A 27,794-nucleotide genomic window follows, 5' to 3' on the forward strand; every position below is an offset into this window, starting at 1 on the left:
CTTGTGTCCCTGAAGGCAGCAGACTGGGTAGTTAAGCTGGCAAAGACTGTGACATTAGTCCTACTAAATAGATCATGGATCAAGGTTGAACTATATTTGTTGATATTTACATGTACTTTTACAGATGTAAGGAACTTGCTGCAGTGTTTTGGTCAGGGTAGGCCATGCAACAAAAAATAAAACAATGATAAAGAATAAAAAATTTATACAAGAAATAAGCTAGAGGTTAAAGTATGGATTTGGAATAAAATATGCATAATAAAATGGGGCATAGAATATAAAAAGTGGGGTATTATGATATAATTTTATAAAATCTTGGTCTTGCCACAACTGGAGTACTATGCACCATTCTAGTCACATGGATATTGCTGCCAAATGAAACAATGTTACTCTGGACCAAAGTGCTCAACACAGTACATACAACACAAAGTAATATTGCAACAAATAAATTCATGAATAATATACTTAGTAAGATTGACATTTAGCATAACGTGCATTTACGACACAAGTTAAAAAGTAAACAGTATAACGCTACTGGCACTTCATATGTGATGAGCTTGATCGGTGGTAGGAAGTTCAGCAGTCCCATGGCTTGGGGGAAGAAGCGGTTTCATATCCAGACAGTCCTTGTTCTAATGTTACAGTACCTCCTGCCTGATGGTAGGGGGTGAAAGAGACTGTTGGACAGATGGGAGGGATAATTGACAATGCTAAGGGATCTACATACACAGCGCTCCTGGTAAGTATGTTGGATAGGTAGAAGAGAGACTCTGATGATCCTCTCAGCAGTTCTCACAGTCCTTTGTAGGATCTTGCAGTCCCTTACCAGATGTTGATGCAGCTGGTCAGGACAGTCTCAATGGTGCTCCTGTAAAAAGTAGCTCGAATGAGGGGGGTAAGGGGAAGAGACACTTGCTCGCCTCAGTCTCCTCTGGAAGTGGATATGTTGCTGTCCTTTCTTGACTGAAGAGATGGTGTTGAGGGAACAGGTGAGATCCTCTATGATGTGTACTCCTGGAAACTTGGTGCTCCTTTCTCCAGGGAGGACCCGTTTATGTGAGGAGTGGTCAGCCTGCACCTTCCTGAAGTCCATAATTATCTCATTAGTGTTGTCCACGCTGAGACTTAAGTTGTTGTGGTTGCACCATTCTGAAAGTCAATCTACCTCTCTGTACATTGTCTCGCTGTCATTGTTGTTGAGGTGTTGTGTAATCAGTGAACGTTGATTCCGATTCAGTTTGAGCTGGACCTAGCAGTACAGTCACGCCTTGCAATGAACAGCAGTGAGCATGCAAGCATGAGGGATGCTGGTACTCAGCTTGAATGGAGTTAGGGATGGTGCTGCCAACATGAATTAAGTCTTTCTGTGAACAAGTCCAAGGTACTGAGACCCAGTGAGGATAGTTTACCCACCAGCTTCTGCAGATCAATCAGGTTCAATGCCAAGTTGGAATTGATAAACAGCATACTGGCGTGCAAGGCACCATTTTCCAGGTGGGTCAGGACAGAGGCAATGGCATCATCAGCAGACAGATTTGAATGATAAGTAAACTGGAAAGGGTCCTATGTAGGAGGAAGATGGGACTTAATGCAATCCATAACCAGCCACCCAAAGCTCTTCATTATTAGAGGTCAGTGCCACTGGTTGGTAGACATTACAGCAGGTTACCGTTGCCCTCTAGACACCAGGATGATGGTAGCTGCCTTGAATGTGATAAATAAATCTAAATCTTTACTAAGCACTTCCTTCATGAAATTGTGTACATCCAGTAAAACCTCTGCTGTCCAAAAACAAACACTCTCAAACCTTCTTCATTGCAATCAGAATCAGTTTATTTACACTGATATGTCATGAAATTTATTGTTTTCTGGCTGCAGAATAGTGCAAGAAAAGTTACAAATATAAATAAATGACACAAAAGAGGAATAGTGAGGTAGTGTTCTTGGATTGTTCGGAAATCTGATAGTGGAGGGGAAGAAGCTGTTCCTCAATTATTAAGTGTGGGTCTTCAGGCTCCTCTACCCCCTCCCCTGTGGTAGTAACGAGAAGAGGGCTTATCCCAGATGGTGAGGGTCCTTAGTGTTGGATGCCATATTCTTGAGGCACCACCTCTTTAATATGCCCTCAATGGTGGAGATGCTTGTGCCCATGATAGAGCTGGCTGCGTGTACCTCCACAGTCCCTTATGATCCAATGCATTGGAGCCTTGGAGCCTCCTTCCCGGGCTGTGGCACAACCAGTCAGAATGCCCTCGATTATCTTTGGCCACAGTTTATCAATCCTGTTTAACATCGGTTCTTCAGCATGTTCAAGGCTCACCAATACTGTGGGTCTTTCACAAGGCAAGTCCACTGAAGGATTGGGAATGCGCTGTGAATACTACATTTCCCAGTTCATTTCCTGGGAATCGAAGGTGCCAGGTTTTCCTTCAAGTGCATTTCTCAGAAAATGCTCCTCTTACCTCAGTATCTTGGCTTCTTGTCCGTGGTTTCAGGTTCCTTAATTGGTGCTTTGCCATTTTCTTGCCAGCCTGATCACAGAAAATTGATCATTATCCTGAGGGGTCGTGTGCAGTGAAATGTGCATTACATCCTTGTTTTCCATTTCTGGTTTATTGAGTTGTTATTCATCTTTATTATTTGAATGACCAGATTTGGAAGGGTTTTGGAGAATGCCCAACTGTTTGTACTGAAGCATGGCAAGAACTAAAGGTCATAGGTTAAGGGTGAAAGATGAAATATTTAAGGGGGATTTGAGCAGGATGTTGTGAGATTTGTGTGTGTGAAACACGCTGCCAGCGTAAGTAGTGGATACAAAATTTTTGTAATTTGTATTAAATTTCACTCAATACAGCACAAGTGAAAGTTGAAGGATGTTTTGTCTTCTGATTAGAACAGAATCTGCTCATGTCCTTTTTTTAAACAAACATGGTGTAATTAAAACAATCCACTAAAAGAATCCTAATTGCTAGTGAGGAATGCACTTGGGATTCAGAAAATGCTGGCCACTCCAAACGTTTATTTAAAAATACAATAATCACCAGTTACATATGGAAGTTTCATTACCATACACCTAAAACAGATAGAAGTGCAAAGAGTATTGACAGATGTATTTTGTTGGTAGCCTAGCATTGATCTTTCTTTCTTTCTTTTAAAAAAATTAATCAAACTAATTTTCATAACCCTAAAATAAAAATCATATGGCACTTCAAAGCAGTCAAATGTTCCAAGGGGCTTCACTGGTGCCCTAACAGGGAAAAAAATGACAGCGAGTCACATTAGGAAATGTGTTAAGATGGGCAATGGTCCAGGTTTCATGGAGTGACCCAGCAGGACAAGGGGTGGAATTGCTGTGGTTTGGTGACCGCCAATGATGGAATATCAGGGGACAGAGTTGGAAGAATCCTAGTGTCTCTGCCAATATAGGACTGGAGTAAAATGACTTATTTTAAATTTATGTTAAAAAATGTTAAATACCTTCCCCATGCATAGAAAGTAGAACATAGAATACTACCACACAGTACAGGTCCTTTGGCCCACGATGTTGTGCTGACCTTTTAACCTTCTTTAACCCTTCCCTCTTACTCTGCCCTCCAAGTGCCTACATAAGAATTTAAATGCTCCAATGTATTTAATTCTACCTCTATGCACACAGAGTGTGCTGCAAGTTGATCTTTACACCTTCAGTGAAAGTTTTCCTGTATCTATGCATTCCAAATTGGTCATTACCAGAGATTTCTTTCTTTAACTGAATGCAATCAGCTAAATGTCCACACAGGAGTATGTTCTTTTCACCATGATATATAGACAGGCAATTTATCCCACAAGGCAAAGGAGGACAAAAACTTCAACAACAGATGTTTTTAAATGGAACATCAAACTTTACCAACTTCTTTCAATACACAGTGGAGAGTATCCTAACAGGTTGCATCACAGCCTGGTACAGAAACACCAATGCCAAGGAATGTAAAAGTCTACAAAAAGTGGTGGACACAACCCAGTCCTCCACGGGAAAAGCCCTCCCCACCATTAAGAAAAACTACACAAAGAATGCTACCACAAGAAAGCAGCATCAATCATCAAGGACCCCACCATCCAAGCTATGTTCTCTAGGAGGCAGAGGGGCCTTAGGTCCCACACCACCACATTCAGTAATAGTTATTAACCTATAACCATCAGGCTCCTGAACTGGCATGGATAAGTACACTCATCTTAACTTGAACTGATTTCACAACCTACCGACTCACTGTCAAGGGCTCTACAACTCACGCTCCCAGTATTATTTATTTATTTTTAATTCCCACTATTTGTCTTCTTTTGCACATTTGTTTTTCTTAAATTCTATTACATTTCTTTATTTTCTTGTATATGACTGTAAGAAAGTAGTATATGGTGACGTAAATGTATTTTTATAATAAATTTACTTTGACTTTGTTTCAACTGGCATGATTGGGTATTTAACTGTGGTGCTAAAGCCTAAAGGACTGCCTACTCCCAGACTCCAACTATATAACCCTTGCGGTTTATCTTGGTGTGGCAGTGTGCAACGCAGGTACGTATTTATATTACAGCCAGCTGAGCTAAAAACCTAACATTGGGGTCTGACGTATTTAATATAAAGACCAATGAGGGGAAAAAAAGAGAGAAGGTTCAGAATAAATAATTAAAAAGTGAGTTCTTGCACTCTTGCTGGGTTTGCAGAACATACATGGCAGGATAGAGCACAAAAATACAAATGGGAAGCCTGTGACTGTCACGAACAATTCAACAAAGCAAAAAGTTTGGAAGAGATTCAGGGGTTAATATCAGCAGGTAAAGTCAAACAAGCCCTTTCCATAGAATATCTAAATGGTGAGAAAGAGTGAGGGAAAGGGGGATTGAGAGAGGGTGAGATAGAAGGGGGTGGGGACCGAGAGAGAGAGAAGGATATTCACCAAGCTGAGATAAAATATATCTCTGAGTCTTGGTTTGACATTGGTGGTGAACAAGTTGGGATGGTATATCAGTGTCTGGAGATGCACAATTTAGTCAGGGATAGTCATAAGTCAACACAGACTTGGCTGAGGAGGATCATAGTCTGACCAAGGTAATTTTGAGGCAGTACCAAGGCTTGAAAGTAAGGATGGGTGACTTGATAGAGCAGTCATGAATTCTGGCAGACCATTTGGTGGGTATCCCAAGTTGCAGACTGATCAGAAGAATGAGGGTCTAAGAGATCCAGGAAAAAAGTGGAGAGAACTCATTTCAGAGGCAAAAGTGGTTGAAGGGAATTTCAGAGACCGGAGGAGTATGAGCAGCACTTTCTGTTGGGGTTGTTACTTGGCAATTTGGGATTTATATTTTATTTTGGATAAATCTAGGGGCACCACTTGGTTGATAGGAAGGAAGGTCACAGCTACAGGAAGTTATCAATATATGGGTATGGTGGCCAAACAGAGTAGAAAATCGATTGAAATCAAGAGTGATACAATATAACTTTTTTGGGGAGGACATGTATGATGAGTAGTGGGCATTGGAGGATACAGAGGCTTTTAGAGATTTAAAATCATATGTTCCCAGGATCTTGAAACCAGCAGAATAGGACTGAGTGGTTAGGAGGCACATACTCCCTGGAGTGCAGGAGATTAAGGGGAGATTTGATAGAGGGATACTAAATTATGAGGGGTATGTAGATAGGGTAAATGCAAGCAGACTTTTTCCACTGAGGTTGGGTGAGACTAGAACTACAGATTATTGGTTAAAGGTGAAAGGTGAAATAGTTAAGGGGAACATGAGGGGGAACTACGTCACTCAGAAGGTGGTGAGAATGTGGGACGAGCTGCCAAGAGAAGTGGTGGATGTGGGCTCAATTTCAACATGCAAGGGAAACTTGTATAGGTACATGGATGGGAGGGGGATGGAGTGCAGAATGATGGGACCAGGCATATTAATAGTTTGGCATGGACTAAAGGGCCTGCATGTATGTGATGGTACAAGAGGTTAGCCTCAGACTGTAAAGTGGTGGATATCCAAAATTAAAGTCAAAACACTAAAGCAGATTAGATACATTGAAATATCAAAAAGGAGAGTAACATCCCTTTTAAGGATTAACAGCTGGAAAGCCTTTTCTTTCATGTGCTGACATACTAGGCATTTCTCAGTTTTATTATGGAACTATCGAGCTTTTGTAAACTGCTCCCTCTGAACGATACTGTATACTTGGTTCCATGTTGTTCACCTACTGCACCTGAAATGTAATTCATGGCAAACAGCTGCAGAAGAACACACCTCACTATAAAATTGTGCATCTAATGAAGAAACGCTCAACAAATTATGGTTCCAGTTCAATATTCTGTTTCGATAGGTGGGGTACGACACCACCTTTCAGCTACCTACAATGTAGTCCTAACATCTTTATCCCGGTATCTCCACAACAGTTCATACTTTCATTTATGCAAAGATAAGCCTAATTACCTCTATGACTCTTAACGACCCTCATATGATTGCTATACCTTTAAACAACTCACAGAGTTTATAAGCCAGAAAACTACCCAGCATGGATTAGAACTGAAGAAGCCTCTTGGACGAGTGCCAAAACATCTTCTAGACAACACAGCAAGTCTAGTCACCTTGATTTACTATTGTTTGATATACAATGACCTTCAAAGATATTTCAATATTCTAGTTTTCCCTCCAAACTGTCTTAAGTATTCCTTTTTAAGTCACCTGTAACTCCTTGGTAGTTCAGCAGCCTGCAGAATATTCAAATCATCATAAAAAAAGCAACACTTTTAATTAACATTTTCGCAAGTCCCACAACTTTCACTCCTTAAATTGTGCTCCAGTTGGGTGGCAGAGCAGCGTAGCGGTTAGCGCAATCTGAGTAACAGACAGCAGCCAGTAAGTAAAATAGTAAGCTCGGGCTGCTGCGTGTAAGGAGTTCGTACATTCTCCCCATGACTATGTAGGTTTCCTCTGGGTGCTCCAGTTTCCTCCCACATTCCAAAGTTGCAAGTTCAGGGTTGTGAGTTGTAAGCATGCACTAGAGCATGGCAAAATTTGCGGCTGCTCCCAGCACTATCCACTCTGACTTCATTTGATACTGTATGTTTCTGTGTATATGTGGCAAGTAAAGCTAATCTTTAGATCACAGTCTTTCTCACATCTTTGTTGGTGATACTAATGCTGTGATGTTATCATATCTTATGATTATGCACCGCAAGAGGTGGTATTTGGCCCTCAGTGTTAGTGCCAAATCCTTGGGATACCAATTCAAATTATCCCAGTCATCCCCCCTGCTCCCAGCCCAAGAATTAATAGGTTTTCTCTTTAAGAGCAGCCCAGTGAGGGAGCAGTTAGCGACCAGAGTTAGAATCTGACCTCGGTGCTGTTGTGACGAGTTTGTGCGTTCTCGGTTGTGTTTGCGTAGGCCCCCCCACCGCCCCTGAGTACTCCATTTTCCTCTCACATCCCAAAGACATATTCATAGGTTAAACAGGTACAGTTAAACTATCCTTGTGGAGATGCATGGCAGGAAAATGAGGGCGTGTTGAAGGGAGTATGGGCTATAGGGAAGGAACTGACAGAAGGGGATTGATGGGAATGGACTTCTACACTGTAAAGAAATATGAAAGTTCCTTTCTAACCTTTTAGATGTAACTTTTTGCAGAAGACAGGTAAGGCAAAAGGAATGCACAATGACAAAATATCGGGGAGAACTAAGATGGTGGTGAGAGTCGGGAACAGGCTGCCAGCAGGATAAGTGTATGCGGGCTTGATTTCAACATTTAAGAGAAAATTGGATAGGTATGTGGATGGGAGGGATATGGAGAGCTCTGGTTGTGTGCAGATGGGTGGGACTAAGCAGAATAATAGTTCAGCATTGACTAGCTGGGCCAAAGGGCCTGTTACCATGCTGTAGCATTCTGTCTATGAGAAATGCAGTACATATAATTTGCAGTTGAAAGTTTGCATCACTATTTGTGATGTGCTGGGGCAGCCTGCAAGCGTCACCATGCTTCTGGTGTGCGTAACTCACTTACCCTAATCTTTGGAACGTGGGTGGAAACTGGAAAAAACCCACAGTCACAGGGAGAATATACAGTGCAGGATTTGAACCCTGATCAGTGATCGCTGGTGCTGTAAAGCAATTTCAGTGACCGCTGCACTGCTGTTGGTTACCGTCTTTACTGCCTCTCACGATAAATGAAGATTAGTGCGTTAATTCCCCATTGCAAAGCTGTCCCTAGTATAAGTCGTAATGTCTGAAACTCGTGCAGTGTTTTGACCTGAAATGTCAACAACTCCTTTCTCCACAGATGCTGCTCAACCTGCTGAGTTCCTCCAGGATTGGAAGAGTTGTTTGGAATGTGGGGAGAATAAAATGGGTAGGGTAGGACTAGTGTAAAATGGCCAGACTCAGTGGGCCAAAGACCGCATTTCTTTGCTGTATTTGTCTGTGACTCTTTTATTTTGCTAGCCCAAAGGCACCAAGACCAGTAATACCAAAGACACTGAGGTGATTGTACTGATCCCATTGGTACCTGGAAAAGATCAGCACTGACAGGGGCCAGAAATTTGGATACCAAACTCCTATTCTTGGCATCACTGACTATCCCATGTGTAAGGCTCAGAACTCCAGGTAATGCATTTACCCAATAACTAGTCAGGTTACTAAGGAGTCCAAGTAGTACACGAGGAATACAAAAATGCAATATCCTATTAATTTTGCCTTTTGCTACAGCAAGAAATTCCTTCCTAAAGTCAGAGCACATTTCATTTATCTAAAGATATTTCAAATTTTCAAACAAAAAACGTGATTTTTTTTTGAAATTTCACAATCTCAGTAGAATTTTAAAAAGGAAACAATGCATCTTTAATTTCTTTTTCATTGTAGAACAACCCACAAAAGGACCAGTAAACCCTTCTTAATCAGAAAATCTCAATCTCCGATGCACAAGTGCCGAACAGGATGACAGGAGAAGGTGACCTGCTGCCTGCAGCCACGTAACTATCTCCTTCTGTGTTTTCAGAAAAGGAAAAAAGAAAAGGTGCACAGCAAGCCCAAGAGTTTCCCAACAATGAGACCTAGTTCAGTCCTTGCTCAAGTTCTAAGTACGTCCAAGAAAGAAACCAAGATTGATTATGTGGTATTTGATGAGAAGATGCAGTACTCCACATAGAATACACACTGAGGAGTTCAATCAGTAGATTTTGTCCCAACATTTTTAGTTATTAAATCCAGCAAATGCAACAATTAAAATTCCTTTTTCTTTTGGTCTCTTCAGGAATTGAAATGTTGAAATTTGCGCAAAGATGGCAATGTGCTACCTGCCAGACAGGCACACCGACATGGCAGTGTAATGGCATGGTTTCTGCACGTGGATTGCTTCACTGTTGAGCACATTCGTTTGGATGATCAGTTTCCATACCATCCCCACTCGCAGCCCGAACCCTCCTCTGTTCAATTTCCACCTGTGCAAGATACAAAAAAAATCACTGCATACAAGATAGAAGCATTACTTTTCAAGCTACTTCAGAAAAAAAAGATTAATGTCAACACTAAAGCTATTATTTTGATGTTAATAGTCATGCCTGTACAGTGCATTACTGTACAGTACAGGCCTTTCAGCCCACAGTGATGTGCTGAGCTTATAATTTACGCTAAGGTTTCTCTTTGGAGACTACCACTACTTTATCACTTCCTGTCAGTCACCTTTGGTACAGATACTTCTACGCCTAGCATCACTTTATGGACATACAATCAACCTATGTATACAAGGTACCTTATGTATTTGTATGTATTTTTATTATTGTATTCTTTACCTTATTGTGCTATTTGTAACAATTATTCCATTCTCCTTGTGTAATGGAAATGATATTAAACAATCTTGAATCAATCTAACCCTTCCCTCCTACATAGCCCTCCATTTTTCTACCACTCATGTGCCAAGGGTGTCTTAAATGCTCCTAATGTACCTGCCTACCTGCCTCTACCACCACCCCTGGCAGGGCATTCCACGCACCCACCACGCTCTGTGTAAGAAAACCTTACCTCTAACATACCCCCTGTACTTTCTTCCAAATGCCTAATTACCTTAAAATAATGTCCCCTTGTATTAGCCATTCCCACACTTGGAAAAATTCTCTGGCTCTCCACTCAATCTATGCCTCATTAATCTGTACACCTCTATCAAGTCGCCTCTCATCCTTCTTTGGTCCAAAGAGAAAAGCCCTAGCTCACTTAATCGATCTTCATAGGTCATGCCCTCTAGTCCTTGCAACATCCTGGTAAGTATCTTCTGTATCCTTTCTAAAGCTTTAGGTAATTTTCTACAATGCGTGTTTCTTAAAATGTCTTCAGAAGACAATCAGACATTCAGCAATTTAAACAAAAGGATTGGGTAATAAATATCACATCCATATTCTAAGAAAAAATAAAAAGTTCTGTTTTTGAGGGATGAGTTACAGCCAGTTTCATCGTATTTTCAAGTAGTTTGATTTGATGACTGGAATGGTACGAGAAATTTATAAAGAAAAACACAGGAATAGAATTGAAACATCCAACACAAAAAGTGCTGGAGGAACTCAGTGGGTCAAACGGCATCTATGGAGAAGAATAAACAGTTGACATTTTGTGCTTTCATCAGGACTGGACAGTAAAGGGAAGAACAGAATTGAAAATTTGAATGTTGGGAAATGTCAGTGGTGATGTACAGTGTACTCACTGTTCAAGAAAAATGAATGATAGTAATATGCCATAAGGTGATGGTGATTACAACTTGGAGCTTACCTGATAATTGTAGTGTGCTTTGTAAACAACCCACTTTCTCACATCTGTCTTGTCAGCTACTGTGATCGACCTAACTGTGGTTTTTGATGCTGACGTACATGGCATGTCATATTCCACATCCACATAGTGGACAAAACTAGCGGGCACTTCCCGATCAGATCCTAGTTCAAGGTGGCAGTAAAAGGAATGTGGATGTCCTGAAGCTGTAAAAACAGTATTTTATATTTTATTAGCATACAGAGTGTGACAAAGTTGGAAGTGTTTTTACAAGTGCATCAATGATCTTTGTTGAACAACATTTAAAGAAATTAATACTGAAGAACCAGAAAAACTAGTTTTTCTATTGCATGGGAGATTCACATAATAAAATTTGATTACCTGAACAGAATAGACAGACTGGCTTCATTTGTCACAGTTACATCGAAACATGAATAATGAAATGGGTCATTTGTGTCAATGACCAAAAAAGTCTGAGGATGTGCTGTGGGCAGCCCGCAAGTGTTGCCATGTTTCTGGCTCCTACATTGCATGCTAACAATTTACTAATTAACTAATTCATACGTCTTTGAAATGTGGGAGGAAACTGGACCACCCAGAAGATATCACAGTCCCAAGGAGAAGGTACTAACTCTGTACAGATAGCATTAGGAATTGACCACTGATTACTGGTGCTATAAAGGGTTATGTTTACCACTATGATACCGTGATGCACCCATATCTGCTGAGGAACTTGATCAACTACAAAAGTTATTTATCAGGATGCTGCTTGGATTTGAAAGCAAGTCTTATAAGAGTAAGTTGAGCGAGCAAGGTCTTTTCTCTCTGGAACAAAGGAGGATGAGAGGTGGCTTGATAAACGAATACAAGATTCTAAGAGGCACATGTAGAGCGAACAGCCAGAGACCTTTTTCCCAGGGCAGAAATAGCTTATACAAGAGGGCATCATTGGGAGGGATATCAGAAGTTTGTTTTTAAAACACAGAGACTGGTGTGTGTGAAGAAGGCACTGTCAAGGGTGCTGGTAGAGGCGGACAGACAAAGGAGAGTCACTGCATGTTGTTTACTTGGATTTTCAGAAGGCCTTTGACAAGGTGCCACAAATAAGGCTGCTTAACAAGGTAAAAGCCCATGATATTATAGGAAAGATATTAACATGGATAGAAGATTGACTGACTGGCAGGAGGGGAAGATTGGGAATTATGGGGGCCTTTTCTAGTTGGCTATCAGTGACTAGTGGTGTTCCACAGGGACCTCTTTGTTTCACATTATATGTCAATGATTCAGATGACAGAATTCATGGCATTAGGGTTAAGTTTGCGGACAATACGAAGGAAGGTGGAAGGACAGGTAGTGTTCAGGAAGTAAGGAGTCTGCAGAAAGACTTCAACATATTGGGAGAATTGTCAAAGAAGTGGCAGATGGAATATAATGTGGGGAAGTGTATGGTCATGCACTTTGGAAGAAGGAATAAGGGCAGAGACTAACCCAAAACATTGACTGTACTCTTTTCCATAGATGCTGCCTGGCCTGCTGAGTTCCTCCAGTATTTTGTGTGTGTTGCCAGAAAATTCAGGATTTAGATGTGCAAAGGAACTTGTGAGTCCTTGTGCAGGATTCCTTACAGGTTAACTTGCAGGTTGAGTCAATGGTAAGAAAGGCATCGGTCAGACCTCACTTGGAACACTTAGAATTTTGGATCCCTTAGCTAAGAAAAGATGTGCCAGCATTGAAGGAGATCCAGAGGAGATTCACATGAATGATTCTGGAATAACATGAGACTCTGGGCCTGTACTTGCTAGACTTCATTGAAACCTTTTGAATATTGAAAGGCCTAGATAAAGTGGATGTGGAGAGGATGTTTCCTACAGTGGGTTAGTCTAGGAACAGAGGGTACAGCCTCACAGTAGAGGAATGTCCACTTAAAACAGAGATGAGAAGGAATTTCTTTAGCCAAAGGGTAGTGAATCTGCGGAATTCATTGCCACAGATGGCCATGGAGGCCAAGTCACTGAGTATATTTAAAGCAAAGTTTTTGATTAATCAGGGCATCAAACGTTACAGGGAGAAAGTAGGAGAATGGGCTTGAGAGGGATAATAAATCAGCAATGATAGAATGGCATAACAGACATGATGGGCTGACTGGCCTAATCCTGCTCCTACAGTAATGTGCAAAAGTCTTGGGCACATACATATAGCTAGGGAACCCAAGACTTGCATAGTTCTGTAATAGTTTTATGTATTGCACTGCACTGCTGCCACAAAATAAAGCAGATTTCATGACATACGTGAGTGATGATCAACCTGATTCTGATATGGGTCGCATGTGCTCTCTCTCTCATTCATTCATTCCTTAGACTTTTGCACAGTACTGCATATCTTATGGATACATTAAGGAGATTAAGGGGTAAGCAGATGAAAGAAACATGGAGAGTTATGTGGGAGAGAAGCATTAAATTGATCTAGGGAGTTGGTTAAAAGGTCAGCATGACACTGTGGGCTGAAGGACCTGTACCGTGCTGTAGTTTTCCATATCCCATGTTTATCATGGACAGGCAAAAGACTGCAGATGCTGGAAACTGGGCAAAAGGAATGAGGAGGAGAGTGGTACAGAATTGGAGGGTTCAAAGGGGAAGAAGGTAATGAGAAAGTGAACAAAAATGGGAAGCCAGTGATGAATTGGAAGGAAAGCCAGGAGATGAAGGGTATCTAAAAACTGGAAATTCAGTATTCATAATGTGTTGTAGCCTACCAGAACTGAATACAAGATGTTGTTCCTCTAGATTGCATTGCCATTTTTGTTCCCTTTCCTATACCCCCTCCCCCCACCTCAGTCTTCAAGTTCATCTTCCCCTGTATGGTCTATCTGTTTGTTTGTGTCCTTGTCTGCTTCCACATATCATTCTCTGCCTCAAAACTTCATCCCTCATCCTTGCCCACCAGCTCCACCTATCTGTTCCTTCAACCCTCTTTGGTCCAGAAATCACCTCTGGACCCTCTCTCAACCCTCTTTATAGAGGCCATCTTCCCTCTCCATTCTAAGCACTGATGCAGAGCCTGAAAAAGAAATGTCAGCAATTCCTTCCCACATTCCATCCCCATAAGATCTTGCTCGAACCATTGTTGTTCTCTCCATTTTTTTTGCTATGAAATTTATAAGATTGTTGATAAAATTCTAGATTTCATCTCAAGGAGATAAAGAATATAATGGTAAAGAAGTTCAGACAGGCCAAATTAAAACCTTGATTAATATGCAAAATGGAATGTTGGGATCAAAATAAAGGAAAAAAGTTGAGCATTTATAGAGCACATTGTACAATACTACCTGCTATGAGGAAATACAAATTCAATTACATGTTAAACTGGACCTCCTGGCATTAGATCACAATGTGTTATCATGTATTATGACGCAAGTATTTCAAACTATGTAAAAATGAGATAGGGTGGATGGAAGCAGACAATAGCTGGGGATTGAAAAGAGTAAAGAATCAAAAACAAAGACAAAAACAGAGCAAAAAAGAAACTGCTGTAATGTCAAAGAATATCAACAAGATTAGATAGATGAAGGAAAAGAGTCTGAACACACAGGAGATTGCACTTGCTGGAATCTGGAGCAAAAATCAAACTTCTGCAGGAACTCAGTAGATCAAGCAGCAGCCAGAGTTGAAAGGAATTGCTGACACTTTGGGTTGAGACCCTTTATCAGGAAGGAAAGGAGGCTAAAGGTCTATAATAATATTATGGATGCTTGTGAGCAAATAACAAAACACATATTGAATAAACATTACTGATTAGATGTTTTGTGTATTTCTATGTAGTACATAGAGTGCCTACACAAAAATTGTTTCAATAACTCATATTCTCAGAGTTCATTTGCAGAGTTTGTCTTTTGTACATTGGTAGTTTGTCAGTCTTAGTTTATGTATAGTTTTTAATAAATTCATCTGTATTTCATTATTTTCCTGTAAACTGCAAAAAAGCACATGGTAACATATGTGAACTTTGTTTTAAAAAGTACTTCGACTTTGACTACTGTAGGAACCCACTAAATTTAAAAGGAGTACAGAAAATGAGGTCGAGTCAGTTTAAAGAGAGCACGTGAAGCCTAAGACCGCAAGACACAGGAGCAGAATTAGGCTATTTGGCCCATTGAGTCTGCTCTGCCATTCCATCATGGCTGATTTATTATCCCTCTCAACCCCGTTCTCCTACCTTCTCCCCACATCTTTTGATGCCTTAACATAGTCGGCACTGGAGGTCATTCCTGCCTGTGGCCATCGAATGTGCAGCTTCTCCCACGGAGGGTCAGACACCCTGAGCCAATAGACTGGTCCTGGACTTATTTTCCATCTGGCATAGTTTGAATTTTGGTGTTTGATTGTTGGTTTTTTTTTGTATTGCTATATTTACACTCTATTCTTGGTTGGTGCGGCTGTACCGAAACCAAGTTTCCCTCGGGATTAATAGAGTATATCTATCTATCTTTCTAATCAAGAACCTATCAACATCCGCTTTAAATATACCAAATGACTTGGCCTCCATAGCAGACTGTAGCAGTGAATTCCACAGATTCACCACTCTCCGGCTAAAGAAATCCCTCCTCATCTTGGTTCTAATGGGAAGTACTTGTATTCTAAGGCTGTGCCTTCAGGTCCTAGAACTGCCCCACAACAAGAAATGATCTAGGCCTTTCAATATTCAATCAGTTTCAGTGAGATTCCCTTCTCTTTTTTCCTAATCTCCAGTGAGAACAAGCCCAGAGCCATCAAACACTCCTCACACATTAACCATTTCATTCCTGGGATAATTGTCGTGAACCTCCTTTGGACCCACTTCAATACCAGCACAACTTTCTTAGATGAATGGTCTAAAACTGCTCACAATGCTGTCTGACCAATGCCTTATAAAGCCTCAGCATCACATCCTTACTTTCATATTCTAGTTCTTTTGAATGGTAACATTGCAATTGCCTTCCTTCCCACTGACTCAACTTGCAAGTTAACCTTTAGTGAATCCTGCATGAGGACTCCCAAGTCCTTTGCACCTCTGATTGTTGAATTTGCTTCCTGTTTAGAAAATAGTCTGTGCAGGACCCCGGGAGTCCAGGAATCAGGAAAACACTGTACTGTGCTGCTGCCATTAAAATTTCACACCTTACTTCAGTGATAATAAACCTGATTCTGAAAGATAGTGCGGGAACCAGGAACACACTGTGTGTGAAAGGGAGTGTGGGAACCAGGGCCCTGTTGTTGAGAGGGCAGGAATCACGCATGAATGCAGTGTGGTAAGCTACTATCAACACCAAAAGTTTGAAATAAAGCAACAAATTATTTCAGGCAATGGTTCACATATCAATGAAATTAAAATAGTTAACATGTGAATAATTAACAAAAAAGGTTCCACTGCACATGATCAAAAAAGCAGCAGGAGCTTGTAAAATCAACCAGCTCCATCACGAGTACTAGCTTCCCCACCCTCCAGGGCATCTTCAAAGGTGGTGCCTGAAGAAGGTGACATCCATTATGAAGGACCTTCACCACCCAGGACATGCCTTCTTCTCATTGCTACCATCAGGGAAGAAGTACAGCAGCCTGAAGATGTATACTCAACATTTTAGGAACAGCTTCTTCCCCTCTGCCATCAGATTTCTGAATGGTCTATGAACCCATGAGCACTACCTCACTATTTGGCTTTCTTTTTGCACCATTTATTTTTCAAAATATTTTCTTATTGTAACTGATTTTTTTTTACATATTGCACTGCACTTCTGCCACAAAACAAAAAATTTCATGACAAACGTCAGTGATAATTAAACCTGAAAAAGAACTCTGTCTGTCAAAACGGTTGCTAAACAGAGCATCAATCACCTGACATGTTTATGAGGCAACAGGTGATGGTCGAAGGGATATTTTTGCAATGGAAGTCCGTAACTAGTGTACTGCAGGGATTGGTGCTAGGACTTCCACTGCTTGCTCTATATATTAATGATCTGCATGTGAAGATTGGGAGAATCCTCATCTTTGGCATCAAGTGGGCAAAGGCAGCCTCAGCACAAAAATTTAGAAATCTCTGTCCAATCATGACCCCCGGATTATACTGCTGGGTTTCAAGGGCATTACAGACTATGCAATGAAAACAGCATTGACTGCACCTGTGAAGCCTCCCTCTCTGATAAGGACTCTGCAGAGAGTCAACCCCCGTAAGCCTGCCAAGCTAGACAACATCCAAGGCCAAGTACTCAGTGAGTGTACACACCAGCTGACTGTCATCTTCACAGACATCTTCAACAATTCACTCATCCAAGCTTATGTCACCACATGCTTCAAATCAGCAAACATCAACCCTACACCAAAGAGCAGCTTCAGAACTAAACAATTACCACCTGGTGTCCATGATGCCAATCATCTTGAAGTACTTTGAATGGCTGTTAATGGCACATGTCAAAAACTCCAAAACTGCCACATCAGACACTCACCAACATGCTAACTTATGATATCTTTCTATGACAGATGCCAAGGCATCTATCATGCACTGGCCCTGACTCACCTAGAAAACAAGAACACTTATGTCAGAACGCTGTTTCTGGATTTCAGTTCAGCATTCAACACTATTGTCCTACAGACCTTGGTGAACGAACTCCTGCTCCTCGTTCTATTCGGATATACTACTGCTATGCTCCTGGTAGGGTCGCCCATGGCAGTAAGGTCTAGGGTGAGGTCCCTGACAAAGAACAATACAATTAAGACCTCAACGGTGGAACAGGCGGACGAAATTACTTCGAACTCAAAGGCTGTGAAGGCGGATGAAGGCTGCAACAAATCCATCAGCTCCAATTGTCATGGTTTCATACCACTGGAATCAGTTGGTTGACTTGTGAAGTATCATGTGCTTCTTGGAGTGCAACATCAAGTACGTGTTAGACAAATGTTAAACAAATACACGCACAGGTGTCTTCGCTCTGTGGGCCACTTCTTCAGAATGAAGACCATCATCCTCAACCTCGAGGGATAGCCACGACGATTACCACTGCACAACTGGGTGCTGGACTTCCTAACCAACAGACCTCAGGTAGTCAGGATGCACAACCACTCCTCCCTCCTCATCATCCTCATTACAGAAGCCTCCAAGGGCTGTGAGCTGAGCCCATTGCTGTACACTCTGCTGACATATGACTAAACACCCTAGCAATCACATCAACAAGTTTGCTGATGTTATGACAGTGGTGGGGCTCATCAGCAACAATGATGAGGCAGCCTACAGAGAGGAGGTGGAAGAGCTCAAGGCCTGGTGCTAGGCAAATAACCTCTTCCTTAATGTCAACAAGACAAAGTTTCAAACTCCTCATGTGCACATCACACATAATCTCTCATGATCCCAGAACATATCCTTCACAGTCAAGAAAGCTCATCAATACCTCTACTTTCTGATGAGGCTGAAGAGAGCTGGACTTTGTACATCTATACTCACATCATTCCACAGATATGCATCCTAATAATTTGCATCACTGCTCAGTACAGAAACTGCACTGCGATAGACAGGAAGGCTCTAAAACTGCCCAACATATCACACGCACCAGCCTACCTACCATCAAGGACATATATTGAAAGAGGTGCCAGAAAAAAGCCAGCCATATTTTGGAAGTTCCCATCCATCCTGCTTATGGATTGTTTGTCCCACTCCCATCATGGAGGAGGCTAGACAGCATCTATATCAGGACCACCAAACTCAAAAACAGTTACTAGCCCCAAGCAGCAAGGCTGATCCCCTCTACCCAATAACTTCACCACTACTTTATTATTTCCTGCGTCTCCTTACATACAACCTATTGTCATTTTGTGAATACACAATAAGCTATCTTATGTATTAATATTTATTGTGTTTTTTTATGCCATATTGGATCCGGAGTATTTCGTTCTCCTTTACATTTGTGTACAGGAAATTACATTAAATAATCTTGAATGGAGAATGGAGAAAATATGATTAGTTAAGCTTGTAGCTGGCACAAAAGTTGGTGTCATTGTTGATAAAGCATAGGACAGTCTTCAGTGATACAAAAATATTTACGAGTTGATAACCATAAGAGGTTCTGCAGATGCTAGAAATCCAAAGTAACAATATGGTGGAGGAACACATGAGTCAGGCAACATCTATGGAAGAGAATAAAGAGTCAACACTTCGGGCCGAACCCCTTTCAGTCCTAATGAAGGGTCTTCATTTAAAATAGAGACCCTTTATTCCTCTCCATAGATGCTGTTTGACCTGATGAGCTCCTGTGGAAATTTAATTGAGTTTTACTGCTAAAATACATCAGGATGTTGCCTGGGATGGAGCACTTCAAGCTTTGAGAAACTGGTTTGGTTGGATTCGATTGCCTTGGAACAGAGAAGGCTGAAGGGAGATTATGAAAAACATGCCAGGGCAGAGCTGGTGTAAAACTGAGGGGAAAAAATCCCCTCAGCAGTATAAAATAGGGCATACTCTTAGAGTAAATAGCAAGTTATTTAGTGAGGATGAAAAAATTTTCACCTGTAGTTATTGAAATCTGTTTGAAGGTGGTTGTTGTTAGAAATTCTCAATATATTAGATGAGAACCCAAAATACCATTATATAGAAAGCCACATGTTGATGTTGGAAAATGGGATTAGTACATCTGGGTACATGGTGGTTAGCACAGACTATGGGCTGAAGAGTCATACAGACTGACAATTCCAAGAGCCAGAACAACATACATTAATGTTACAAAATGGCAAAGTAGAAAGTCTGTTCCCATGCTGATTTTTTTCATTTTCTTACTAATAACAGAGGTTGTCATGTCTTTCATAATTGCAGGCAGAATTTAATTACAGTGGCGTGCATAATTGCCTTTATCCAGGAACACTGCAGTATGATTAATAGGGCAAAGCCTGGACATGTACTGTCGTTTCAATCATTTGCAAGTTTTTGAAACAGCTCTTTCATCAGCTGCTTATAAACAAAATTCAAACTCCCTTGATGATTCAGTTATGATGAGGCACTGACCTAGACTACAGAAGTGCAGGCATGATATTTTCATTGATTGATTTGTTTAGTGCAGGAGCAGAGGTGCCTTCAGGACAGGAGACTAATGGATTTAAATTAGGTTTTGACAGAAATAGTTTCAAAAGAACTAATGCAATGCTTTTAAATCAACCAACTACTTAATAGAAGCAAATATGGTTTAAAATAAGTATTTCAATCCAAAGAATTTTATTTTAACAAAAATGGAGCAACTGGAGTTTTACTTCCATGTACTATATTGCATTTTTTTTTATATTTTAAGATAAAAGTGCCTTTGAAATCTTTAGGATGTTTTAAAATGCTCTTTGAAAAGCAATCATTGTTGACCTGGAGGTAAAAACAATTATTAAATCGCGCACAGAAAAGTCCCACAAACTGTAATAAGATAAACAGCAAACATAAGGAAATCTGCAGATGCTGGAAATTCAAGTAACACACACAAAATGCTGGTGGAATGCAGAAGGCCAGGCAGCATCTATAGGAAGAGGTGCAGTCATCGTTTCGGGCCGAAACCCTTCGTCAGGACTAACTGAAAGAACAGATAGTACTATCTCTTGCAGAGGGTGCACAGGAGATTTACAAGGATAATGCCTAGATTGGGGAGCATGCCCTATGAGAATAGGTTGAGTGAACTCGGCCTTCTCTCTTTGGAGCGATGGAGGATGAGAGAGGTGTACAAGATGATGAGAGGCATTGATTGTGTGGATAGTCAGAGGCTTTTTCCCAGGGCTGAAATGGCTAGTACGAGAGGGCACAGTTTTAAGGTGCTTGGAAGTAAGTACAGAGGAGATGTCAGGGGTAAGTTTTTTTTACACAGAGAATAGTGAGTGTGTGGAATGGGCTGCCGGTGATGGTGGTGGAGGCGGATACGATAGGGTCTTTTAAGAGACTCCTGGATAGATACATCGAGCTTAGAAAAACAGAGGGCTATGGGTAACCCTAGGTAATCGCTAAGGTAAGGACATGTTCGGCACAGTTTTGTAGGCCAAAGAGCCTATTGCTGTAGGTTTACTATGTTTGTACTCAGGTTAAGCTCTCTTGCTAACACCATTGGGAAGAAAGTACAGAAGCCTTCGGTCCAACACCACCAGCTTCAGGAACGGTTATTACCCTACAACCATCAGGCTCCTGAATCAATATGAACAATGTCGCTCACAACTGATTCCATAACCTACATACTCACTATCAAAGATTCTACAACATATGTCCTCAGCGTTATTGTCATTTTTTAACTTGCATGGACTGTAGCTTTGCAAAGAGGGTGTGGAGAAAGATGCAAGGGCTTGTGTCAAGGTTCATTCCATGCAGTTGTAGGACAGATCTACAATTCTGACAGAGGACTCTGATCTATGAAAAAGAGAAAATCTCCAGATTCTGGAAATCCAAGCAACACACGCAAAATGCTGGAGGAAGTCAGCAGGCCAGACAGCAGGACCTGATGAAGGGTCTCAGCCTGAAAGGTCAACTGTTTTCTCTTTTCTATAGATGCTGCCAGCCCTATCGAGTTCCTTCAGCATTTTGTGTGTGCTACTCTGATCTACAGGTTGTTCCCAGGTACACACACAGAGGGAAACATCAAGCGGTGCTGGCAGACCATCAACTCAGTGAAAGACGCTCTTTGGTCTGCCTAATACATGTTGGTGTGCCGGTACATCGAGATGTCTGTGGAGGAATACTGCCGAGAGGGTGCAGGTCTACATGCTCAGGGACGCACTGAAACTTGGTGTAGTTGCCACAAAGGTTCAGTGGGAGAAGACCACAGTTTTGGGTTCTTCTGCTACTCGAGATGAAGAGGCCGGACTGGATGAGGAAGCCCCTCAGGTACTGTAGTGGTATAGGACCCCAGAGTGCCAAATAAGTGTTATTGATGTTAATGAATGTAATACTTTGCCTATGAATGTAAATAATGAAAAGGCTTTGAACAGTTTATTCTTGTACATTCATTTTTTATTATGTATAAAGTTAATTTTATTTAAAGTAATTGTTTCTGCACGTTGCATGTTTTGTCTTTGTTTATATGTATAATAAAAATAAATTCATTGTATTTTATTTTCCTGTAAGTGCCTGTAAATCAATGAATCTCAAGGTAGCATATGGTGACATATACCTATTTTGACAATAAATTTACTTTGACTAGGATTCTTTTTAAACTTACATCCACTACAGTGGACAATGCTACAGTCACAAACTATCACATGAAGAAGATTCATTGATCTGAAGCATTCTGCTTCCTTTCCACTGTTGCTATTGATTTGCTGAGTACTTCCAGAATTCCTATTTTGTTATAGCACTCTCTTACAGTGGTTTAGTTTGATATCTCATCTGAAAGGCAACACTTTTACAGTACAGCACTGTGTCTCAGTACTGTGCTTTAAGTGTTTGCCTATCTGCTCAAATCACTGCAGTGAATGAAGCACAAATCCCAATCAGAATGTTACATCAATAGTACTATATTCTTTCAAGTAGCTTCACACAGTGCATGTGGGAAAGTTTCACCATGAAATATTTCATCCTTTTTTTGAACATGACAGAAAGCAGAAGTTAGTTATTTGTTAGTTTCTGATGGCTAAGCCTATAACCTGCTATAGCAAAGAGCTAACATATGTTATTGCAAAATAAAGATTGGAATTTATCTAGTACAATTAGATGGCTGTTAATTGTTCTGTATCTTCAATGTTAGTTTGATTATTATTGGCGAAGCAATTGCCTTACTTTTGCAGATAGCCTACTTAAACATGATCATCAACTTCAGCAAGATAGTGCAAAAGGCAATTATTCTGGGCATTTCATGTTAGTTACAATTGTTGATACAGGGTCAAGAGAGAAATTAAAGTAGTTCCAATACCTATGTACATCTCCATATACAGTTAGGAATTAAAATATTTAAATTTATTTACAATTGATTTATTTATAATTATTTACAATTGTGGTGTCTCAGAAAGGCAGTGTCCGTTATTAAGGACCTCCAGCACCCAGGGCATGCCCTTTTCTCACTGTTGCCATCAGGTAGGAGATACAGAAGCCTGAAGGCACACACTCAGCGATTCAGGAACAGCTTCTTCCCCTCTGCCATCCAATTCCGAAATGGACACTGAACCCTTGAACACTACCTCACTTTTTAAATATATATTATTTCTGTTTTTGCATGATTTTTAATCTATTCATTATACGTACACTATAATTGATCTACTTATTTATTATTATTTTTTTCTTCTTCTTCTATATTATGTATTGTATTGAACTGCTGCTGCTAAGTTAACAAATTTCACGACACATGCCGGTGATAATAAACCTGATTCTGAATTAAAAGTTGCAATAGTCAGGATACATTGTGTTAATCAGTTTTTTAAATAGCACAGCGTTCGCCTCTATATTATAGAAAAGAGATAAAGAGATGCACTCAAACATATAAATAAGATTTATGACATTTTTAGAAGGAAAGACTGAAAATGCATTTGCCCACAAAATACTGAGGTAACTCTTGTGAATGTACTTGACTGGATAAAAATGAAAGAAATACGCAAAATAATTTGCGGACAATTACAAACCAGGGGACATAGTAGAAAAACTAGTAATAATTCCACGAAGGTATTCACAAAAGACAGCTGCAGAGGGCAAGGAGAAAGAGGGCAAGGGTGTGAAGGGGGTGTGTGTGTGTGAGCCAGAGGGGTTGGGGGGAGAGGGAGGGGGGGAAGAGGAGGTGTAGAGGGGAGGGGGTGAAGAGGGGGGAAGAGGGGAGAGAAGGGCATGTAAGTGAATGAATATGAATATTATTGCCACTATTAGCCTAACTGGTCTGCCTCACCGTTTGAAAGTTCTATATAATTCCATCACGTTCTTGATAAAACTAGAACATTACTTTGAGCTGACTTCAATACTTACTGCTGCTGTAGAGGAACATTTGTGTATAAACAGTTAAGATAAAGCTGTCAGCAAGGCCTTCAGAAGTGACATGGGAGTTTGGTGGTAATCTCATCACACATTCAGAGATAATAAATTAGATGTCTGCTTACCCTGAATACCAAGGGCACACCAGATCTTAGGGAGAAAGACTTGTTTTAATCATTATAAAAACATCTGGTGAGACCTTCAGATGCAAGTCACATAGGAACAGAACAAAACAGAAGCAGGTGGTCGACAAAAAACAATCACTCAAGCCTGTTCTGTCATTGAATAGGATCACTCTCAGTCCATATCCCTTGAAGCCCTCGCAGCACCAATGTCTATCTCTGTAATGAATATATCACCTGCTTAGTGCTCTGTAGATGCCATTATCTAAGTAAGCTCACCACTGCCTCTACTTCCACAAGAGGCTAAAGAAATTTGACATCTCCTCTTTAACTCCAATCAGTTTTTGTTAATACACCAGGAAAACATCCTTCCCGGATCCACTATGGATTGGTATTGCAACCATTCTGCCTATAATTGCAAGAAACTGCAGAGATTTGATGTCACAACTCAGCAGATCACAGAAACCAGCCTCCCCTCCATGGACTCCATCTACACTTTCTCCCCCTTGGCAAAGCAGCCAGCATAATCAAAGACCCCTCCCACTCTGGACATTCTCTTTGTCTCCCCTCTCCCACTGTGCAGAAGATAGAAAAGCTTGACAGTACATACCACTGGGCTCAAGGACAGTTTCTACCCCACTGTTATATGACTATGGAACAGTTCCTTTGTATGATAATATACACTCTTGACCTCACAATATTCCTCATTGTGGCCTTGCAACTTAAATGCCTGCCTGTACTGCACTTTCTCTGTAACTTTAACAATTTATTCAGTACTGTTACTGTTTTCCCATTGTACTACCTGAATACACTGATGTAATGAAATTATATGTATGGATGGCAGGCCAAAGTTCTTCACTGTGTATGTAAAAATAATAAAGCAATTTACCAAGTTAATTCATACCCAGAGAGACAAAAGATCACCTCCTCATGCTTGTGTCCTTTCTTAAAAGGACCCTCTCCCCAATTTTAAATGCTCCCACTGGATGAAATGCTCAGTATGCACCTTTCAAGATGCTATAATTTTTCACTTCAATAAAATCGTCTCTCATTTTCATAATATACATCAATCCCTTTATCCCAAGAGTAAATCCAGTGACCTGCACTGCCTCAAAACAACATGACCATCCTTAAACTACCTCACAAATATCATCATCTTCTCTCCCTATCTCTGATTACCTGCTGTTCAAATGCTGTGGACAACCAACTGATGAGGACTGCCTTTGAAAAGAAGGCCCAAATTCGCAAGTACAAAAAATGTGCAACACCAGGTCTGATGCTTCAGAGGCTTTGGGCACAACTGCAGTCTTTTGCAGTGGGACAATGATCTTATGGATACACTGGAATTTCTAAATGTTTCCTTCTTTACATTTCCATTATTTCAGCATTATCATTCACTATAAAGGATGTTTTACTTAACTTTTTATTTGTCGCAAAAATGACAAACTTCACCACATATGTCAGTGCTAATAAACCGGATTCTGTTGGAAAGTATTTTTCTTTCATTTAGTATGTGTCTGAAAATGTAATTAATATCTTTTTTTTTATTGTTTCCATTACTATGCATTCTAACCAAGGGCTTATTTTGGTAAGGAATAGTTAAAAAAAAACAATTACAGCAGGAGCTCTGAGTCCTTGACAACTCACCTGAATTTTTGTCTGGAAGCCTATTGATTCTCCATACAATAGATTTAAAAGCATGTTCATACTTGGCACTTCCCAGTGTTACTCTCATTACAGGTTCAGAGCCAGACACGCTTGCACTACCAAAGCTGGCACTCCTATTCACTCTAGCTTTCAGCGACTTCTCTCGCAAGACACCTTCTCGCCTGAAGTTCTTAACCCAGTCCACTGGGACAGGGTATCGAATCATCACATTTTCACAAGGCATGGCGGCAAGCTGATCTCGATTGGGCACAAATCCCGATGACATCACCAACCAAGATTGAAGTTCCACTTCAGCCCCCTTAACAGAAGCCAAAGTTTTCAGGGAGAATGGAAGAGCCTTCTCACTAAAAGTAGTCCTGAAATGCATCAACTCAAATTTATGACCATCCAATGGTAAAAATTTTATTAATCTGGAATTATTGAATTCATCAATATCAACACATTTGTGGAACTGACAGTCATTTATTTTAATCCACTTGGTTGTGGTTGTGGGAATAATGTCATGCCTTGAAACAACTTCATTTCCTTTCATCTGAACATCATTGAGGCCTATTCGACATTCTGGCATCCCAGAAACAAAAGCCAGAATATTGATATGAGTGACAACACAGTGTTGGACAAACTTGTTGTCTCCTTTGGCCACAATACCTCGAAATTCATCTTGTACTTCCACTGTTATTTCCTCTTCAATGTAATTGGCACAAATCTCTCTGGTACTTGGCAGTTTCATTAGAGTATCTTGAACTGTGGTTACAAAGCTTACATAATCTTCATAACAGGTGGTGCCCAGTTTGATTACCTGCACCCTAACAGGTGCCTGAACTACTGTTGACAAGGGATGGTACTTACGCTTTTCCCTATATAATACTTGATCTATTCTTATAGTATGTATTTTTCCATTTTCATCAAAGTTCTGAAGTTTGAGCTCAGACAGCTCATGGAAAGTCTGAAGCTGGATCTCCCTAAAAGGCTTTTCAAGACCTTTTTCATAGAAGAGCTGTAAACATGCATTATCTAGCATTTTTACATATATAGGACCCCAGTGTCTTGATGACATTATGTTTTTTTTCTCAGGTATTCGCAACATCATTGTCCACCCATCTCTAGGTGGAACACGGAAAAGGTCATCCGCATAGCTTTCTGCCTCTAGAGAGTTGAAGGGGTCATCGGCTAAGGTAGGGCAGTTAACCTGATCTGGATCCATAATATTGATTTGCTTGAGTTGAGAAACTACTTTATTTTGAAGGGTGCAATTCATTGAGTCATCTATAAACGTAGGATTTAGAGAATTATTGAAAATAATAGAGTCTCTTTGACCATTGATGTAAGAGCAAGGAAATGGGGAGTCTGGAGAATGACCAAATGTCATGACAGAATCTGTTTGGCTACTGATTTTCATATCAGAAGGTGGGGAAACAGAATCTGATGAACTTCTGAAAACTGAGTCCTTTTGATTATCCACATCTGCAGCTGGAAATTGAAAGGCTGGATCTAGAGAACTCTCAAAAACAGCAGAATTCTTTTGTATATTGGCTTTTACATCAGATAGTGAGGAAATAAGATCCTTGGCGTCAGTGAATACAAAAGATTCCCTTTGGTTATTGACTTTTATATCAGAAACTGAGAGTGCTGAATTTCTGAAAACAGAATCATCTTGATTATTTATCTTTATATCAGAAAATAGTGACACTAAATCTGAAGAATTCTGGAAATCAGCTGAATTCCATTGATCATTTTGATTTCTGCTGGATGTCATAGTAGAATCTATTTGCCTAACGATGTTTGCACCACCAAATGGAGAGTCAGATCCATTTACCTGCTGACAGATCTGAGAGTTGTTTTGTGATGAATTGATTACAACAGAACTTTCCTTTTGTTCAAAGAATGCTTGAAATGGGTTGATTGGTGATGGCTGGACATCACGTAGAGCTTCATCCAAAAATGGGTTCGTGGTACGTGGTGGTGAATAGGGATTTGTAGCAGGTCTATTTAGCGAAAACACATCATTCTTCTCCTCGGTTGAAAAATCCAACAGATTATTTGTTGATGCTGCCTTTTCTACATCACCTTTAGGCCCAAAGGATGGCTTGACTTTTTCTTGATCTACATAGCAATGAGAATTTCCCAATTTTGAAAGTGACTTTTGTGTTGGTTCAGGGTCATCGTCAAAAGTGACCCAGGTTGAAAAGCGTGCTGTTGACATTCTGCCTTCATTCAGTTGTGTGTTATCTAGATGTCTGTTCATTGATTCCACATTTGTTTCATTATGATCATGATAAAACGAGCAAGTTTCTGAAAAGAAAAAAAGTTGA

General features: G+C 40.5%; 1 protein-coding gene across 7 annotated transcripts in view; it reads right to left on the reverse strand.

Moving 5' to 3' along the window:
• Window positions 1-1,890: 1,890 nt before the first annotated feature.
• Window positions 1,891-27,794, reverse strand: part of ston2 (stonin 2) — a 157,961-nt gene continuing 132,057 nt past the window's right edge. For all 7 annotated transcript variants that reach the window (XM_063044815.1, XM_063044830.1, XM_063044823.1 and 4 more), the window contains 3 exons: window positions 25,462-27,774; window positions 10,772-10,974; window positions 1,891-9,453 (listed from right to left, as the gene is read on the reverse strand). In XM_063044815.1, the coding sequence (XP_062900885.1) occupies window positions 9,370-9,453; window positions 10,772-10,974; window positions 25,462-27,774 (2,600 nt within the window). In that variant the 3' untranslated portion in view covers window positions 1,891-9,369. The remainder of the gene's footprint in view (window positions 9,454-10,771; window positions 10,975-25,461; window positions 27,775-27,794) is intronic.

This window comes from Mobula hypostoma, chromosome 1 (genome assembly GCF_963921235.1).
Source record: "Mobula hypostoma chromosome 1, sMobHyp1.1, whole genome shotgun sequence".
In the NCBI taxonomy this organism is placed as follows: domain Eukaryota; kingdom Metazoa; phylum Chordata; class Chondrichthyes; order Myliobatiformes; family Myliobatidae; genus Mobula; species Mobula hypostoma.